The sequence below is a fragment of the Hippopotamus amphibius genome, chromosome 1 (assembly GCF_030028045.1).
Source record: "Hippopotamus amphibius kiboko isolate mHipAmp2 chromosome 1, mHipAmp2.hap2, whole genome shotgun sequence".
NCBI lineage: Eukaryota > Metazoa > Chordata > Mammalia > Artiodactyla > Hippopotamidae > Hippopotamus > Hippopotamus amphibius.
The window spans coordinates 129196574-129213869 of NC_080186.1; the positions used below are offsets into that span (position 1 = coordinate 129196574).

Sequence of the window (17296 nt, forward strand, 5' to 3'; positions counted from 1 at the left end):
TGCAGATGAGGAAACAGGTTTAGAGCTTAGCCTGCCTCAATTCATAGAATGGAGCTGAATGTGACTCTAGCATTCATCCTAACATCCACCCAGTGGTTCTCAAGCTTGAATGGACTGTGTCAGAATCACTCTGAGGGCTTTTTAGAAGCTGGCTGGGTCCCACCTTAGAGTTTTTGATTCAGTATGAGTAGAAAGGGCCTTAGAACATGCATTTCTAGCTCCCAGAGATTCTAGTCCAGGTACCACACTTTGAGAACCACTGCTCCTATCACTCTAATATGGGATCCTATCTGGAAACGACCTTGCTGATCTGCCTTTGACCTTGGTTGGGTCCTTATTTGAATTCTGTATGTGCTACAAACCTTCTGTTTGTGGGGGTGTATGTGGGAATGTGAATACATCTTTTATAGTCCTTTGAATCTACCAAGTTAGGTTGGTGGCGATTTCACTTCTTCAAGACTGTTTCCCCACCTTTTAAACGGAGAGGATGCTCAGAGGATCCCTTGGGGGTATTAGAAGGAGTAATGTATGCAGAAACAAAACAAAACAAAACACGCTGAAGATTATAGAATGCTGTACCAAAACTAGTTCTAATTATTCCTATTGATGGAGAGGCTGTGAAGTACCGTGGAAAACACCGGAGTTTGACAGGCCTGGTCTGAGATAGCGGTTGGGCCACCGAGTGACATTAGACAAATCAGCCCTTCTCTGAGCTTCAACTTCCTTCTCTTTAAAACTGGGTATATCGTGGTCTCCTTGAGGGTTAAACAAGCCCCTATGTGTATTGTCCCAAGTGTTCCTGCTGCTCTAAAAGCTCCAGGGGCAGCGGTGTCCTCTGTAACGATGGTTCCAACTTGGATGCTCCCAGCCAGCTTGCCTCTTGATTCCCAGGGATGATTCATTTCAGGCTCTGGTCCCTGAAACCCTCAGATTTCCTGTTCTTTCCACATCTTGGTGACGACCTCTCTGTGACAGCAAATGGATTCTTTTCCACGACTGGAAATTGGAAACGTGAAGACCCTTCTTCAGATTCCCATAAAGAGCCCTGGTTGAACCCGATGACCATGGGGACCCTTGGCTGGTGCCAGTTGTTCTAGGTGATGGAGCTATGGCCCTGGACAAAACAGGAATCCCTGCCCTCGTAAGCTTGTTGAAACTACGTCCCTAAGAAGGTCAACATTGAAGCTGGAAGCTTCCTTGGAATCTGGTGAGGGGTAAAAATATGCAAATTCACAGAGTATTAGAAGTTGATCTGAAATTGACCCCGTAAAGCTCGCGTCCCTGGAAGCACTGGAGATGCACCACAGCCAGAACTCCTCCAGCTAGGACTTCCCTGGTGGTGCAGTGGTTAAGAATCCGCCTGCCAATGCAGGGGACACGGGTTCGATCCCTGGTCTGGAAAGATCCCACATGCCATGGAGCTACTAAGCCCATGATCCACAACTACTGAGCCTGTGCTCTAGAGCCCACGAGCCGCAACTACTGAAGCCTGAATGCTTAGAGCCCGTGCTCTGCAAAAAGAGAAGCCACTGCAGTGAGAAGCCTGGGTACCACAACGAAGACCCAATGCAGCCAAATAATAAATAAGTAAATAAGTAAATAAATACTTAAATAATCTTAAAAAAACCCCAACAAACTCCTTTAGCTATGATGTGTTCAGGGACCTCAGGGCTCCTGTCATCCTGCAGATGTTGGCTCAGTAGGTCTGGGCTGAGGCCCAAGAACTTGCATTTCCAACAAACTTGGATGTTGCTGGGCAATGGACCACACTTTGAATATTGAGTTTAAGTAGTACTTTACATCATCACTACCAAATGTAACTTTATTTTTCTTTGGCTTTCAGTGAAATTCTGAATACATAAGAGTCCACCAAAAAAACCTAATTTTATTGGAGCGTTCCAGTTGTTTACATTTTTGGACAGGGCTGTAGATTCGGGTGTCAGACCTTGGCTGCCACTATAGTTTCCAAGCGACCAGGAGCAGCCTTGAACTTGTACTATTGAAGCCCCAGCTTTCTCATCTGTGAGCAGAGACTTTCCTACCTCTGCCTCATTTAGGCAAAACCTTAATTGTTAGATATTTCAAAAGGATGGATTCAAGTGTCTCCCTGTGACCACTTTAATCTGTTACTTTTTTTTTTAACTAATTAATTAATTTATTTATTGGCTGTGTTGGGTCTTCGTTGCTGCACGCAGGCTTTTCTCTAGTTTCGGGGAGCAGGGACTACTCTTTGTTGTGGTGCATGGGCTCCTCATTGCTGTGGCTTCTCTTGTTGTGGAGCACAGGCTCTAGGCGCGTGACCTTCAGTAGTTGCAGCACATGGGCTCAACAGTTGTGGCTCACAGGCTTCGTTGCTCCACGGCAAGTGGGATCTTCCTGGAGCAGGGATCGAACCCATGTCCCCTGCATTGGCAGGCAGATTCTTAACCACTGTGCCATCTAGGAAGCCCTTTAATCTGTTACTTTTAGTGAGGTTGTGGGTTATCTCTGGAGAAGCTGCCGGGATCTGAAATCTGGCCAGTATATGGATACACTGGCATTCTGAATGCTGTCCAGTGTCTCTAGACAGACATACGGCGGGCAATCATCCATCGACTGTTTACTCTTTGCCGGGCAACACGTGCACCGCTGTACCAGAATTCTCTTGTTTCTCTCGCTCTATGAGGTAGAGTCAGTTACGCTCTCCAAATAATCCACGCTAACAAAACCAAAGGTCACACAGAATGGCAGCAGCCCAAATACGTATATTTTCAAAGTGGGCACACCCCAGGACTGGACTGGCTCTGACTCCTAGACCCAAGAGCTAGAATCTATTTCAATAATTTAAGTGATGAACAGAGGTCCAGTAGCAAAACAGATGCAGAGATGTGACCAAGGAGGGTAAAATGCTCAGGTCTTTATTACGTCTGTTAATAAGGCACTCCCCAACCTGGGTTAAATTTAGATTTTCTCTGTGAAACTACGGCCAATGCGAGTTTCACGTTAGAATCTGACAAACAATATAAAAGCAAATTGATCTCACCCCCATGTGCAAGGGTGTTAGCCATCAAGGCCTAAAGCAGAATCTCATCCTCCCTGTGTCATAATGCACATTCCTGGAATGATGCTGTGTGGGGCTGGTGGGGGGGGGGGGGCTCTATGGTGTTCAAGAAGGTGGAAAACTGGCCACCAAGACTAGAAATATATTATGCTACAGGCGTAATACACAAATATCTCTCCATCAGGGGTTACTGATGGCACCCAGATATTACGTCTGAATGAAAGGTAGCATTGACTGTAACATAAAAACTGCATCACCCTTTACATACAAATAAAAGAGAGAATTTATTTTCATTTGGAGTTTATTTAGCATTTCATCCAGTTGATCTGAAATAATACATGGACTCCAATACTGGCCAGACACTGTGCTAATACTGAAATAAAAGCTGCCAGTCAGTTAATACTTACAATCATAATTCTTTATATCATGTTACTAGAAATATTAATAACTATTTACCTTTACAAGCTTATTGCACTTCACGTGAACTTTTCTCCAGAAAAGGTATTCCTAAGAGATCAGCAAAGACTGCCAATCTTGGCTCATTTTGTTCCTTTTTATATACCATGATTCAACTATACAGTTCATATTTCTCTATAAAAGCATCAAGCTTCAATAGATACTGTTTAAAAAGACACATCTCCAGGCTCATTATCCCTTTTATAATGATGCTTTGGTTATCTTGTCCTAGTGTGTATTAAAATTGTAGTTAGTTTGTCAATCTTCCAACCAGTCATTAATTTTTCAGTGAAGGTTAAGATTTTGACATGGAGCTGCCACTTGACTGGGGGTAAGAATTCTGAGATTAGCTGGGGTGAGTGGGCTAGGCCTCAAGTGTTTTAGTTTCTTGTTAAAAGCGCCTTTTAAGCACCTTGTGGAGCTGTGCCTTGAATTTCTGGCTTCTATCGATTTTTAAAGAGAAGCATCGATGGCAATAGAAGACATCCAAGGCCAGAATGTCACGGGGAAGCGCTTTTGCTTCAAATGGCTTAAGACAGAAAACCTAAATGAGAAAATTCTGGCAGCTTAAAGGAAGGCTCAGAGTGGCCCAAAGCTTCAGGTCCATTCACTGCTTTAGAGAAAAGAGAAACACAGACACAAGGCACACCATCTTTTCTTTATGAGGAAATTCAGTCTGGTCACATTGTCAGGAAGAATCTGCCCAAACTAGGTTCTACATTTTTTTCCACTTGTAAGTCTCTGAATTACAAATTGGATTGAGTGGTCTGCACTCAATGAAATAACCACCTCACATATGCCTTTGAAACGCTAAAGAATTAAAACAGAATCTGTTACATTAAATATATTATATGTGAAACTACTACAGGTGATGTAAACAGTGGTCCACGGGTTCGTTCTTTTCAAACAGGGTGGAATGTGATATACAACATTCAAGTAAAACTTACTGAGTCACTGAATCACATACACATTATTTCTGTGTCTTTCTGAAAGCCAAAGAGATCTATAAGGATGACAAGAAAAGACGTATAGGTAGATGGAACTGTTCTCTTGCTTCTTAAAAAAAAAAAAAAAAAAATCAAGCCAGATTCAACCCAGTCATACAGTGCTGGTTTTGAATATACTTCCAAAATTTGACATTTGTGCATTTTAGTTATTTGCTTGGTTGATTTAAAATGATTGAATGTAAAGTCAACAAGTACAAGGTAAGATTAATATCTTCATAAGAATGTAAAATAGGATAAATTTAAAACTCAACCAAAGAAATCCACCAGCAATATGAAAGCACACAGCTGTTGACAGCAGGGACCTTGCATCACAACTGTCTATCACTTTGACTTTTGGGAGGTATACGAAGGAGCTTCTATCTTGCAAATCCGAAAAACTCACCATCTGCTTCAGGCTGCCTCCTGCCCAAACTGGGCAGAAAAGCAAACTGTCCTTAATGTGTACGAGTCATTTTTTTTCAGTTTAGCCTCAGAGCTTTTGTGTTTTCTCAACTCACTACTGAGCTCTCCTTGATTTGAAACAAGAGTGGTTTAAAATTCAGTATTTTAAACAGATTTCCTTTTCACTGACTGACAATCAACGTAGGGGATATCTACTCTACGCCTACTGGTGCTTTTGAAAACTCTGGGTGAGGGTTGGGATGCTGTCTTTGAAAAAACAGTGACTACAAAAGCTACAGGAGGGGTGTTTCTGTAAATTATACCATGATTCAAATGTAAGGGGCCCACAGGTGTGGGGCACCTGGGCCACCCCAGGTGCTGTGCTGTAGTAGCAGCTTGACTCTAAAAGGCTAATGTGGGTCTTGAAAAGGTTCCTGTCACCGGGAGAACCCAGGTCGACGAGGACATTCCTCACCAACTTGGCTACACCAGCCTTGTGGTTGGCAGGATACTCTGAAGATGTTTCTTTCCCTACTTTATAATCCCTTGTTAAAGTACACGCGCCGTAATTCAGGATGGGTCTCTCGGACCTTGGCTTGCAGCTCCGCCTCCAAGCTTGTCACAGACATGGAACTGGGAGAAGAGAGAAAACGACAGGGTCATTCCAAGGGCGGAGGTGGGAATGAGCACCTGGAGAGAGGAGAGAGAGGCCCCCCATTCACCCCCACGACTGGTGCAATACAGTCCTGCTTGAAAAATGCTTCACGTGCTCTGAAAATGAGTATCCTGTTCCTTTCAGGAAACTGTCACTAAATAGCAAAGAAAGGCGCCATTAGAACCCAGCACTGAGATACCTTTTTACCTCTCATCTTATTAAAAGCCTTAAAAACCACTTATTGCTGGCAAGGAGATATGCTGATGACACCCTTAGACCCTGATGGTATCGGAAAACAATCTGTGGTCACGCCACTTTCCGAGGAAAACACCATAAATGTTCACCATTAATGGAAAAAAGATATATGCACTCAGTGGAATTTTTAGCACTAAAAATTCACATGCGTTAATGTGCTTTTGTCCACTGTATAGTAACACATACTTATTCTAAAACTTTTAGAAAATACTGAAATGTACGAGAAAAAACCTCTCTTGCAGTCACACTGCTGAGATGGCCACTGTTAGTCTTTGCTTTATGCATTTAAAAAATGTACCTGAATGTTTTATATGTGCACATGTATTAAGGATGAAGAAAAACTGTCCAGAAAAACTGCTGACATTCTGTTATTGAAAGCAGCTCTTTTGTCCCTTTCCCGTTTGCCCATTTCTGTTCCCCTCTAACCTTGAAAGAACCTACGGATAGGAATGAGATCACTGGGCTATTAACCTAACTCCTGACTTAGGCTCTCCTGAATGCACACCATGCCTTGTCTAACCTGTTGGTTCTTGTCCTAGATAAAAAGAAGTAAGAATGAAGAATTAAGCAGTTAAAAACATGACTAGCTCTCTACCCCCGTAAGCAATCCCGCAGGCAGATCACGTGGGCAAGATAACATCTGAAGAGCGAGTCAGCCACTCTGCACGCCACGGAGAAGGATGTAGAATCCAACCTCCTGCCTGGATGATTCACTGAGATTCTCCCCGCTCCATTTGTCCCTTTAACAACTGTCGTGACTGAGCAGAACCTTGGAGTTGGTCTCTGGACACGAGTCCACCTTCTCCCCAGATTGCCAGCTGCTCTGTTAAAGGACCTTTCCTTTCTACTGACGTCTTGAATTACTGGGTTCTAAGCAGCAAGCAGCCGAACCTGGGTTTAGTAACACTATATAATTAGCCTTTTAAAAAGATTTGTTCTTCAATATAGTTAAATTACGAGGTAAAAAAGATAGGATATAGATTTATAAACATATGAAAAAAAGAGAAAAATGATGAATATGGAAAAAAATTGAAACAAACAAACAAAAAACCACAGTGGCTATTTTTTCCTTATATAGTGGGAGCTTGGGTCATTTTAAAATGATGTTGCTGGTGTTAATGATAATGGCTCTGCCTTAGTGCTCATTTTTGGGGTCAGACATTATGCATTTTAACCCTTATATAAACCTGGCAAGTCAGGTATTATCCTAATTTCACAGATACGGAAACCAGAGGTGCAACCGAGATTTGAGGTCAGATCTTTCTTGACCCCAACGCCATGCTCCTAAGTCACCAAGTGCGAGGTCAAGTGCTGAACACTGATATTCCCACGCAATGTACTAATGAAATTAACCTCTCTTAACTTAAGCCCTGAGATTCTGGGGTCTGCACAATTAAATAGCTCCTCTTTAGGAAATTCATCCGTATTGGGCTTCAGAACAGGTTCTGAAGGTCCCGCCCTCTTCAAGGGGGGCTTAGCTATAGGCATTATCGATGTGATAAAGGTTCCCTGTCCGTGAAATTTAAATCCCCAACTATGAACAGTAGGGATCAAAGACAGAAGTGAAAGACCAGGTTAAAGATAGATTTCTCCATCAGGTAGAGGGACCTGATGAAGTTAGTTCTAGAACAGAACACCTCATCCCAAACCTATTGTGAAAGCCTAGGGCATTAGAGGCCATATATGTCTGGGGCCTCTTGGCCCCTGAAAGACATTACAAAGGCAGGAGCCTGATGACACAAACCACAGCAAAACAACAGAATGTGGCTCTTCTGTGACGTGATGTTAGACTAGAAAAAAGCTGAAGCCTTAGATTTATGTGATGCTGATTTAATGCCTGTCAATACGGTTCTTACATCAAAGGCAGGATTCAAGGGCAGTTTGTGATGAAAGACACGTGCACAATCAAGCTCTTAAGGGGGAAAAAAAAAGGGTAATGCTAAATAGGAAGAAGGGAAGCAAATATACCAACTGCCAAGGCTAAGTGTGTATAATTGCTGTTCCTGGGGGTGGAACTTAAATTCTAATATATCTGCATTATAGATGCATTTGCCAATCAAGAGCTGTATTTAAATTTTTATAAGAGCAAAGTTGCACCACAGTTAACCCGAGTCTTACACAAGAATAAAGCATTTTCAAATGTAACAGTAGCAGGTAGAAAAGAGCTGGGCAAAGAGAGTTTTGATATGAAGCATACATGCATTTGAGTTCTGCCTCTATTTTTCTTTTGGAGATTTGGCTTCACTACCTTTTTGACACTCAACTTTCCTAGTAGTGAAACGGACCTGTGTCTTCAAATGGTTTTTAGGATTAAACATATAATCAATTCTGAAGAATAACAAATACATACCTTTTCTGAGGAAACAGAGCACAGCACAGAGGTGTAGCAAACACCAAACTTAAAAAAAAAATGAAAAAGACAAATCAGAGCATTTCTGAAACAGTTGACTTTTCAGATTCTTTTTCTATTTTACTTTGATAACAATCCCCTTTCTTTCTTTCGAGTATTATACTGCCTCTCAAAAACATGTCCTGTTTGTGTAATTTTACTACCAAGGACTGCCAAAATAATTTTTTTTTAAATCAAACAGATAAAAGGAGTTTAAGAAAGAATCACACAAATAGTGCCAAATGTTGTAGGTTTCTCTAACGACAGTTTATTTCTAGCTAATGACTGGGACCATAAGCTCCAGATATTCTAGGATGGTCTCATTTTCAAAAGGTGTGTCCCTTATTATCCCTCACCTTTCATATGATGTATATTTATTAAAAAAAAGAAAAGAAATTAATGACATCAAGGTAATTTTACTCACCAGAAACCAACTAATCCAACTTGAATAGGTGCGCTCATCCATGGGAACCTCTGTGTTGAGAAACGAATTATTTTGAATACTTTTTACACAGGCTCTTAGAGACAACTTCTTGTGCTGGTTAACTGGAACAGGGACCTCACCACATTTCAAATTCAAGCTGGAATGCGGTTAGTGAAATGTGGGGGTAACACTGCAATAGCGCCTTAGTTCTAACTTTCTGTAGCCCTCTTTGATCTGTCCATGAAGGCACATGCAAAGATGAAGTGGATTCTCATTTTTCTCCCTTGCACATATACTCTGAGAGATGCCTGGCTACATACAGGAGCTGGAGAAATCGTTATTAGCGATAATTTCTCTCCTGACTGGGGGTCTGTATAATGTGGTTCCAAGGCTGGAAGACAGACAAACCTGCAATCAAATCTCTGCCCTCCCAGTTCATCCCCACTGTGGGGAAAGGGCAGGCAGAGCCCACCCTCTCCAAGCTTTGGCTCCTTCTCTGCAGAATGCGGATCACAGCAGCTTCCTAAAAGCGTGTGGGTGAAGATACGCCAGAGAGCACTCATAAAGCATCTAGCACCGTGCCTGGAACATAGCAGAAACCCAACAAGCACCCCCACCTCCTCCTCTGCACCTTTCCTTTCTTGCTTTTAGTTGCTGTCAGTATGGTTAAAACTATTGCTGGTTTAACAAATTTCCGGCCGTCACTGTTTTGTTAATGGAAATGAATGAGTTGGTTGGTCTTTTGGAGAATAAGTGCTATTAGATTTTTAGTTTTCAAAAGGGAGTTTTATAAAAGCATAAAATGCAGTATAAAGAGCAAGGAGATATGTCGATTATATACATAAGGCCACAGAAAGAGCTGCAACCAAGTTGTGAACTGGCTGTAAGGAAATCAGCCAACTTAGTTAAGAGTCAACACAAGCTGTTAAAAGATCACGATTCCAAGGAGGCTTGCGTGAGAGGCGTACCCTGGTCCCTGAGAAGACTCCTCTGACGAAAAGGCACATCACACGGGCACATGTGAAGGGAGAGGCATGGACTGGAGAGGAAGGGAGAGATGTCGTCAAGCAGAGACAGACCCGCAGAGCTCACCCAGAGGGGGCCCACCCCGCAAAGGATAGCAGGAAAAGGAAACACTGTATCTGAGGCAACTGGCTCCGGCTGATGATGAAGGATTTCCATAAGGAGATGGTAAATCCTCTTCCCAGCACTTCCCAGACATGTGCCATCTGCGTGGGTACACAGACTTGCTGATGGGAAGGGAAGCTGAGCACTGGATGAGATCCTGAGGGAAGATGAACCCACAGAGAGCCCACGAGAGCAGCCTCCTCACATCAAGGGGACTCTTGAGCAGCTGTGTGTAACATCAACGATGGACGCATGCAAACCCAAGGCTGACAGTGGCTTGTGCAGAGGATTTTGTTGGAAAGGCTCTCGGTAACGACAAGGATCCTACGGAATTCTGATCTCTCCCATGAAACCCAACCTGGATGTCATCCCTCCTCCAGACTCCTTTCCAGCACCCCATCCCACCTCGTTCATCTCTATTGCTTAAACAGAACCTAGTCTGAGGTTAAATAAGTGAGCTGAGGGTGTTTGCTTTTCCCCTAGACAATCACAGAACTCCTCCAGGGAGGCATATATCTTATCCAGCACAGAATTGTGCAAAAAAGAGGATATTTTAAATGAAAAGTTTAAACGAATTAAAGACAGTAATTACAGGTTTAAAAGATACATATTGAATGAAGTAGAAGCTCAAAAAGTTGATATGAGTAAATTCTTTCTCTTCCCAGTGACCTTTTCTCCAACAGCTTTACAAAATACAATAAATTGCACTTATTTATTGTGCACAATATAAGTTTTGACATATGTATTCAGCTGTGAAGCCATCACCACAATCAAAATAATTAACCTAACCATCATCCTTCATGTTTTCCTCGTTTTTTGTGTCCTTGGCAATTCTACTCTCTTCTCTAAACCCTGTCCCCGTTCCCGGACAACCTCGGATCTTCTACTTTCTTTCATTATACATTAGTTTATATCTTCTAGGAGTTTATATACAGTATCTACTATTTTGTGTAATTATTCTGAGATTCCTTCATGCTGCCATGAGTAACCATAGTTCAGGACGCTTTACTGCTGGGTTAGGTATTCCGTGGTACGGACACACTGCAATTTGATATTCCATTCTCCTGTTGATAAACATTTGGGTTGTTCCGGTTTGGGGCTATTACAAATAAAGCTGCTTTGAACACCTGCCTTTTATGGACGTATATTTTCATTTCTTCTAGGTAAATACCTAGGAGTGAAATGGCTGGATCATACGATAAGCATACGTTTAACATTTTAAGAAACTGCCAAACTATTCTCCAAAGTGGTTGTATCATTTTACGTTCCCACAAGCAGGGAATGAGAGTTTCAGGTCCTCCACATCCTCGTCAACACTTGTTATGCTCAGTCTTTTTAATTTTAGCCATCCCGATAGGCATTTAATGGTAGCTAATGTGGTTTTTAACTTGACCTTCCCCAATGACTAATGATACTGAGCATCTTTGCACACGATATTAATATCTATATACATTTGGTGAAATGTCTGTTCAAACCTTTTGCCCCTTTTCTAAAAAAAAAAAAAACTGGGTTGTTTTCTTTAATAAGTGTTGTGGGTTCTTTATATATTCTGGATACAAGTCCTTTACCAGACACACACTTTGCATAGATGTTCTCCCAGTCTGTTTCTTGTCTTTTCAATCTCTTTGTAGTTTTCAAAAAACAGAACTTTAACATGTTGATAAAGCCTAATCGGTCAATTTTTTCTTTTATGGACTGTGCTTTTGGTGCTACGTCTAAGAAATCTTTGCCCAACTCTAGACCTCAAAGATGTTCTGTTCTATTTTCTTCTAGAAGTTTGACCTTGGAGACTTTTACATTTAGATTCCACGAACCTTTGGGAGTTGATTTTTACATGTGGTGCAGTCCATTCCCTACACATGGCCCACATCCCAGGCGACCTGACCATCCACGAGTCTCACAACGAGCCATGCCCTGAGTCCTCTCTGAGTTCCTGCAGAGCATGTGCCTCTGGCCAGTCATCTTCGAGTCTCTGCCTACCTGTGGCAGCTGGGGGAGAAACCTCTTCTGTGCTCCCTCTGTGCCCCACACTGCAGTCACCATGTATTGGAACCACCTGCCCTGTGCCTCTCCCCACCACCACACTATATGGTCCTGAGAGCAGCTCCCAAGCCCTGTTTCTATGTTGCTAAGACCTGGCACATTGCTTGGCATGCAACAGGCATCCACAGAGGGCTGCTGAATGAAAGAAACGAGTAAATAAATGCTACATCCATACTCCATTAGGAGACAACCCTGAAAACCTACTGAGTAGACAGAGCCCTCCACTTTCACTAAAGAAAATATAAATGAACTAGAACTTAAGGAATGAGGAGCTCTTATCGGACCCAAATCATATCAACTTTATTCCTAATGAAAGTGCCAACAAGGTAAAGAGACAACAGGAGCTATTTTTCAAGAAAACTGTTGGGTAAAGCACCAGATTTTAAGCCGTGAACTTTCTGGTGTACTGCAAAGACTTCTGTGAGTCACCTGCCCACAGCTGATGCTTTTTGCCAGTGCTGCATTTGGAAAAAGATACGGCGTGGGGGGAAGGATGAGTCATGCCGAGTGCTCCCCAAGCTCACCATTTAAAAAAGCCAGGAACGTTCAATTCATTTCATGTTTGCAGAGGAGTTTGGTCATATTCAAGGTAAAAGCCCAGATAAGTGCATCCTTGCAGAGAGGCACATCTGGCCGCTGGAGCTGTGGGAACAGAGGGCCGACCGACCCAGGCAGATGCCACCCACGTGGACACGATGAGCGGCTGAGGAAAAGATCTCTGAGCCTTTATAAAAGAGGCCTGCCTTTCAAAATAGCATGTGAACGTGCTTTGCAGATGGAAACGTATGGATAGGAATAAAAGTTGCGTCTGCGGATGCTTTTACAGTGGCCACAGTATCAGTGAAGTCCTACGGTACTCGCTACATGGGCAAAATGCAATATTTCGGTGTAACAGCAACCCTGAACGTGGGATGTATGTCTGAGGAGTTCAACATCTAGCCATTGCTTTTGAAAGCATCAGCCTCCACGGAAGGCTGAACAAGTTCAGCTGCAGCCAGACCCTTGGCAGCTGGTGAGGTGCTCAGACTGACCCACGAGCTACTCTGACTGCCTCCACCAGCCCTGACCCATGGCTTCTGCTGCCAGCGGCCCCTTCTGGCTCCATGTGAGGCCCTTAAGTGGGGGAGTAGTGGGGGCAGAGGGGAAGAGAGGTGGCACACCTCCAAATGGTTATTGAAAGGATGTGGTACCAAGCAAAGCTGAAAACCACAAACTAAGGAGAGGGAGGAAAACAATATTTATTCATGTATCATTGTGAAAAGCCGAGGGCAGTGTGGCAATAGCGGCTAACTGTTTGTACCATTTGCTGGGTGCTTTTTGTGGAAGAAAATGCCAGGCTGTATCTGTAGCAGTTTCTGTGTGTTCCAGCAAGAAAACGATGCAATATGCCCAATTATGTCTCCTGTCCAGTGTTTATCACTGAGGTATTAGAGTAACTGTGGCAACTTTTCCTACAACACTGAGGAGTTCAAAGGCATGACGGCTGGGAGAGTAAAGGACCAAGTTCATGTCACATGTTTTCCCTGGTCATCTAACTTTTCAGCATGAATGTAGGTTTGAATGCAGACTTTCTTACAGAATTTCTGGAATCCCAAGCCACGATCAGCTCACGTTAGCAGCCATGCGTGCTCAACATCCTCGGCCAGGAGTGAGACTCCAGGCAATGATGTCCCATCAGCCATGGCAACCAGTAAGATGCGGGGCCTCCGCTCCAGAGCTGGGCTGCTGACACCCCTCTGCTAATTGGGTGTTGGGTGGCATTTGAGAGGCAGAGAGAAAGGGATGGGAAAGCTTCGATGGCGGGGATACTGCCACTGAAAGCCGCCGCCCAAGCGCTTTCACAGTCACCTGCTATTCACGTCAATCATACACTATCGGTGGAAAGACCCATGCTCACTGCTCCTCTCTTGCAAAAGTCCACTTTCGTGTCAGACAAACGAACACGATGAAATGACAATTTCCAAGCCTTGTATCTACCCAGAAATCCGGTCTTGCTTTAAAAACCTGATTTTGCTTACATTTCGTGGGGAGTGGGGGAGGTTTATTAAATATGTTTTTTGATTCTCCATTGCCCCCAAAGTTGGCACGCCAATACCTTAAGAAATTAACAACCAGGCAAATCCAAAGGCTGCCGGGGTCAGCATATGCTCTTGCAGAAATACTATCATCCTAATGACTTAGCAGATCACGAGCCAGTGAAGAAGAACACAGGGCATCAATTCCACGTCTGCAAAGTTATGGACCCACTGGAGGGGCCACTTCCTACTAGCACCCTGGAGAGTAATGCTGACGGCCCCCTTTCTAAGTTCTTTGGATAGGTTTTCTCCCTCAATGCCTAAGTCACTTCCCACGAGGAAAGCAGGGATGGAGAGAGGAAGGAGCATTAATGTTTTTTCAGATCATCTGAAAAGCACTGAGATGTCAAAGTTGGTGAGTTTTAGATGTTTACATAATTTAGTAGTGTTGAGGTCTAGTCTCTGTTCCAGGACATAGAATAATTCCTTGGAAGCTTTCAAGAGTTCATCCGTTTACATAATTTGGTAATTTCAAGATCTAGTCCCTGTTCCAGTACATAAACTAATCCCCGAACAGCTTTAAAGAATTCATCTTTTCTAAATTTTGCAGCAGAAACAGACTTCATCAAAGCCTTTTCATGAATCCTCAAAATAAGAGCTTATCAAAGTAGGTGAAATGTCAAATCAGGTCACCTCTACATTTTGGTCTTTACTGATTAGATCAGTGGCAACTGTTTTATATTCTTGTTTAATCCTACACTTAAGGCTGTAGAAACCCACACAGGAGATGGATGGGGACTCAGGGGGCTTTTGAGGGTGCAGCCTCCTGGGGAGGCCCGGGGGGGGGGGGGTCTCTGAATCCCCCCGGGAACGCTCCCAGGAGCAATGGGACAGTTCAATCACTAAGACCCACGGTGACACCCTATCACACAATTCACATCGACATGTAAGATTGCTAGAGGAAGAAGCTCAGGGAATATAATTTGCCCACATACCCAAAGCTCCCAAGGAAGACTGTGAGGAGGGTGCTGAAGAGAGGGTCCCCTTTCCCTCACATGGGATTGGTGCATTGACATGCTGGTCAAATGAGGCACTCAACGCTACTGTTTTCTCAAAACATAATTTCTGGGCTTATTTTTCTAAGAATGCGACTATTTAAAGTATTTAGCGTTGGCCTTAATTTTCCTTCTGGAGCCCATAGGGTGAATACAGGTCAACGAACATTTACCTCTTGGACACTGAGAATTCTCCTAATCACCAAAATCACTCAGGAAGTGTTTGGTCTGTGAACCATGTCCTTTTTGCAAAGTCTGATCGTGTCCTCTCAATGAGAGGGTTCTGTCGCTAAGACCAAAACATGCACCCCAAGAGAGCTGCAGTGTCTACAAGACACCTTCTCCTCCCAGCAGGTGTAATGGTGCCAGCAGGAGCCAAACAAGTCGCCCTGTCCCACTCTTCCCTACTTGTTACAAGACCTGGAAAGCTGAGGGGACGCATAAATACGGTTGCATTAAATCATGGAAGCTACAAAAAGAAGGCAGACAATGCACAGAGATTTCTCAGTGACAGTTTCGTCCTGTAATATTTTCAGGCCCTGAGGGGAGGCGGCTGATAGATTAATGGACTATTAGATACGATCACCAAATAAAAATACACTGGGCGCTAAAGACAGTGTTCTGTGAAGCTACCGCTCCAAATTATTTCTTCCTTTCTGATAGTATGTATAGGGACGTACAAACAAATCATTCCAAATTCACACCGGCTCTTCATTATTACCTAGCTAGGGATCTGACTGGTGACGAAGATAAGTGTGTACCTGGTTATAACCTCTCAAGAGAAGTGAGCAGCATCGAATAAATGAGGATTTATGAGAGCTTTCTCAAATATCTGATATTAGAAATAAAATTATCCATAAAGTGCCCAACTGCCACTGGCCTTCAAATTCTTTACTCACTATTCACGTGAGAAACATTCTGTACCGTTCGAAGTCTGAAAACAAGACGAAGGCGCGGAGACAAGGATAAACAGAACTGGGGCTCACCTTAAGGAAGGCTTTCTTTTCCAGAGTGTTCATGATAAACGGAGGGATGGCTGGAAGTACAGAGAGATCCGCTTAAATCCTCATTCAGGCCTATTTTCGGCTCATGTTTTTTTCCCCCCAACAATTTCACAAAAGGCTTATATTACGTTTAGTCTATTTTCACACTGGCAGAGTAAAAGCAATTGCAATAATGCTTTAAAATACCTTAGCATTTAAAAAAAAATCCACAGTTTCCATTCTCTAGATTTTTGAAAAACAATGCAATGCTCTTTGCCAGCCAGAAAATTTTATGATCTTGAAGATAACTGTACATTTAACATGAAATATGCAACCATGCAAACATCAGGAACCTTTCCCTCCTATACCAATGAAACAAACGCAGCCTTCCCCAGGTGTTCATCCCGTGTGGAGTACAGTGTAAAGATTCCTGCCTTCAGTTATAAAGACCACTTCCTAGCTGGGTGATCCTGGAAGACACTTCTCTGTGCCTCGGTTTTCTGTTTTCTTCATCTATATAATAGGGATAATTGTATCAAACTAGCCAGGATGATTAGATGCAATGATGCATGTAAAACATCAGATAGCATTAGTTCATTTATTCATGATTTTTATTAGACTAAACTGTCACATCAATTTCAATATGTTGGGACTTCCCTGGTGGTGCAGTGGTTAAGAATCCGCTTGCCAAGGCAGGGGACACGGGTCCGATCCCTGGTCCAGGAAGATCCCACATGCCGCGGAGCAACTAAGCCCGTGCGCCATAGCTACTAAGCCTGCGCTCTAGAGCCCAGGAGCCACAACTACCGAGCCCACATGGTGCAACTACTGAAGCCCATGCACCTAGAGCCCGTGCTCCACAACAAGAGAAGCCACAGCAATGAGAAGCCTGTGCATCACCACAACTAGAAAAAGCCCGCATAGAACAACAAAGACCCAACACAGCCAAAAAATAAGTAAACTAACGAAAAAAAAATTTTCAGTATGTCAATTACCTTTCGAGATTTTGCTGGGATGGAAAGATTGTGTTCCTTCCCTGGGGACTAAATAATGTTTAAAATAACCAAGCCACTGGAAACAAATTTGTTGGGCTGGCTGAACTCCAAAGAGGAGCCTCATATTTCAAAATGGAAAGGATCAAAACCAAAAGCCAGGGTAGAAGCTGGAGTGGCCACCTTGATTTTGGCAAATCTGGAGATCTGGGCTCAGCAGGTGCGCCGGGGCCGCCTCCCCAGCCTCCTTGTAGGTTAGTGACAGCATGTTGGTCCCAGATTCAGGGGACTCTTGGCCTACATTTCATGTCTGTGGTTTCCACAGTTCACGCACCCCTTCAGTGCGTACTGCTGTCTCATGAGGGCACGGAGGTGCTTCTTTGTTAAATCACTTAATGGTGGTTAAATCAGCTAACCAAGTAGCTGCAGTGCAATTAGCTGGAATATGCCTCAGAGTTTTTTTTCATGCCCTT

At 43.3% G+C, this 17296-nt stretch overlaps 1 protein-coding gene across 2 annotated transcripts in view; it reads right to left on the reverse strand.

The window, feature by feature from the left end:
* Window positions 1-4553: 4553 nt before the first annotated feature.
* The window catches only part of SFXN1 (sideroflexin 1), a 54502-nt gene continuing 41759 nt past the window's right edge, over window positions 4554-17296 (reverse strand). For both annotated transcript variants that reach the window (XM_057728818.1, XM_057728827.1), the window contains 4 exons: window positions 15835-15884; window positions 8608-8657; window positions 8145-8192; window positions 4554-5517 (listed from right to left, as the gene is read on the reverse strand). In XM_057728818.1, the coding sequence (XP_057584801.1) occupies window positions 5421-5517; window positions 8145-8192; window positions 8608-8657; window positions 15835-15884 (245 nt within the window). In that variant the 3' untranslated portion in view covers window positions 4554-5420. The remainder of the gene's footprint in view (window positions 5518-8144; window positions 8193-8607; window positions 8658-15834; window positions 15885-17296) is intronic.